The 2,736-nt window shown below is 53.0% G+C and overlaps 1 protein-coding gene across 2 annotated transcripts in view; it reads right to left on the bottom strand.

Moving 5' to 3' along the window:
- The window catches only part of CUNH1orf35 (chromosome unknown C1orf35 homolog), a 17,414-nt gene that overhangs the window by 4,916 nt on the left and 9,762 nt on the right, over positions 1-2,736 (bottom strand). For both annotated transcript variants that reach the window (XM_006030070.3, XM_025211645.1), the window contains exon 8: positions 2,276-2,425. In XM_006030070.3, the coding sequence (XP_006030132.1) occupies positions 2,276-2,425 (150 nt within the window). The remainder of the gene's footprint in view (positions 1-2,275; positions 2,426-2,736) is intronic.

Here is a 2,736-nt window from a genome sequence, read left to right as displayed (position 1 = left end):
GGGGGGGGGGGGGGGGGTTGTAATTTTTCCCCACCACTGCTCCCTCCTGCTGTGTTGTAAATGCTGCGGACGGGGTTAATGGCATTCCAGTGTCAGGCTCCCAGACAGAAGTGAGAGCAAGACAGCTGTATTAATCAGATGTCCATTCACCACGGGCTTCTGAATACCAGGGAGGCCTGGAGGGGCAACCTTGCCGATTTGCATGTTGCAGCACTGGCATAAGAAAGTCACCCTGGATGCCATGTGCTAACAGCTGCTGCTTTCCACAGACCTCCCGTTCAGGGGACCGCCAAGTTTTGGCAGAGGTATACCATGGGGCATTTGCTGCCATCACCACGTGGGGTTACTGTAAGCATCCGAACCACAAGCTACAGTCGGAGCTGCCAGGGAAGCATGGGCTGCACCGCCCCTGACTCTATATGGTTCCCCCTCGCTCAGCCATGCGGGGCCCAGCTCAACCAGGGGATTGGTGCGACTCAGCAGGGCTCTGCTTATCGCTCGGTTGGCACAGACAGCACAGTCCCTGCAGTCAGGTCGGCACCAAAGGGCTTTCCTACACTGCACAGATATTATAGGATCATCTGCACAGAGATCCCATGGGGAGTGAGTTGACCTGTGGAGAGCACCCAGCCTGAGTGCATCCCCTTCCCGGGAGAGAGCTGCTCCAGTGGGGAAGGTTTGGTAGTCAGCATGAGTGGCAGCTCTGCTTCTGGGACTGCCCCGAGGAGAGGGGCAGCTCTGGTCTCACAGTGCCCTCATGTGAGAAGTACTGGCAAGCGCAGCTAAAAATGCAGAACAGCTGGGAACAGTACACCTATACTATCCACTTAGTTGGACCACAAGAGAAGCCATCAGTCTCACCCCTGCCCTGTTCACAGGGATCCTAAACTCACTTATGCTAGTGTTGCTTTTTCCTTATGCCATCAACTACGGCATAACCCAGGAGTAATGCAAATAGTGTGAGAGTGTGAGCAGGATCAAGCTCCTGTTTGTGCTGCACCAGCTAAGCTGTGCTGGGCTCCACACAAACACTGAACAGAAGATGCCTTCTCCATAAAGCTTACAGGCTATGCTATACCATATCAGATATCCCAAACGTGGCTTCTCTACCTGCCAGGGAGGTGGGGGAAACCAGTGGGTGTGCTTAACTACTCTTAAAGCAGCAGCTTTTCCTTTAAAGTGCTAAATATGAGGTAGTTTGGTCCCCCACGATACCAAAAATTACCCTGCCCACTGCCACAGGACATGAGACCCTCACCCTGCCTTGGCAATCAGTCGGCTGGTTGGGAAGATGGCATTAGATTACAAACCCACTCCAAGACCATCAATTGGAAATGATGGGGGTGGCATGCCGTGTCCTCTGGATATTTAGAGGCAGGGTAGTAGGCTAAAAGATCTCATACACAATTTGCGCATAGAGAGTTTTTGGAGAAAAAGAAGTCTAAAGCGACAGAGATTTTCCCTGGAGTTTGGCTAGGGCGGTAGAGCCAATTCAAACCTGTTGTGGTGACTGGGGAAAGGGTTTGCTGACTACAACTGGGGGCCCAGAAGCTATTTACCTAGAGCAACTTGGAAAAAACCTCAGAAATGGACAACGCATGCCCAGTGATTGTGGGAGAAGCTGGGGAGACGGCCTTAGGTAATCTGGTCTCGATGGCTCCCTTGAAGGATCCTTTTACTACCAGGCAACTTTGCGGGAACACTGCTGCCTCGTGCTAAGCACCCCTCACTCTCCTCAGCTTTCAGCCCAGGACGAGAGCCAGGGATATTTTCCGCAGACATATCTAGGGAGCTCCCTTCCAGCCGTGCAGCCAGCACCTGGTGTGCATACAAGCAGGGAGAACTGGGACAGGTATCACAAGGTCGAAGTACTGCAGCATCCCATCACCCAGTGCTGGCTAGCCCTGGAGCAGCTAGGATGAGACCACACCGCTGTCCTGCAAAGAGTCCAGCCCCAGGAAGATTAACCATTAGAGCAGCAAGGCCCTGGTATAGCCTTCCAGCCCTCAATGACACTCCACCAGCCTCTCCTGGATGGGGAAGGGGATGCTGCAGTCCACACCACCAAGGCACCTCCAGCACAATAACTGCAGGAGATGTTTTAAACCTCAGACTTCAACCTGCCCCAGGACTAGATACCACCCAAGGGGGATCCCGCTGAAGCTACCCACGAGGTCAGGCTACATGATCCTTCCCGGCCTTGCCCCTGACACAGGGGCCTTAGACACTGCCATGATCAAAAGAGAGCAGTGAGCAAAGGTAGCAGCATTGGTACCTCTCCTCATGGTCTGGAGAGGAGGCAGAAGAAGAGGCAGCAGTCTCTTTCTTGTGATGTTTCTCCTTTTCCTTCTTCTTCTTCTCCTTCTTATGCTTTTTCTTCTTCTTTTTCTTCTTCTCCTTTTTGGATTTCTTGCTGCTCTCAGGCCTACGCAGTAAGAGGGAGAGGCATGAGTAGTATGGACACATCTTTGAAACCCCAGACCCACTTGCCTTTCGACAGCCCATGGGAGCATGTTGGTAGGTCTCTCGACACATCCCCACGCCACCAGCAGCAGCAGGGAAGAGCAGAGGAACACGCTCCACAGTAGCCCACAGCCAAAAGCATTGAGGAGCCAGCAATCCTTCAGGGATATACAGCTCCCTCTGCCCTAGGCCCTCTTACAGTGTCTGCAAGCAGGAGGGAATGTTTACAGCTCTCTCTGGCATATAACCCTCCTCTATTCCCCTCAGACACGT

The sequence above is a fragment of the Alligator sinensis genome, unplaced genomic scaffold, assembly GCF_000455745.1.
Source record: "Alligator sinensis unplaced genomic scaffold, ASM45574v1 scaffold1398_1, whole genome shotgun sequence".
NCBI lineage: Eukaryota > Metazoa > Chordata > Crocodylia > Alligatoridae > Alligator > Alligator sinensis.
The sequence above is the reverse complement of the archived record's forward strand: the minus strand, read 5'-3'. Positions and strand labels throughout refer to the sequence as shown.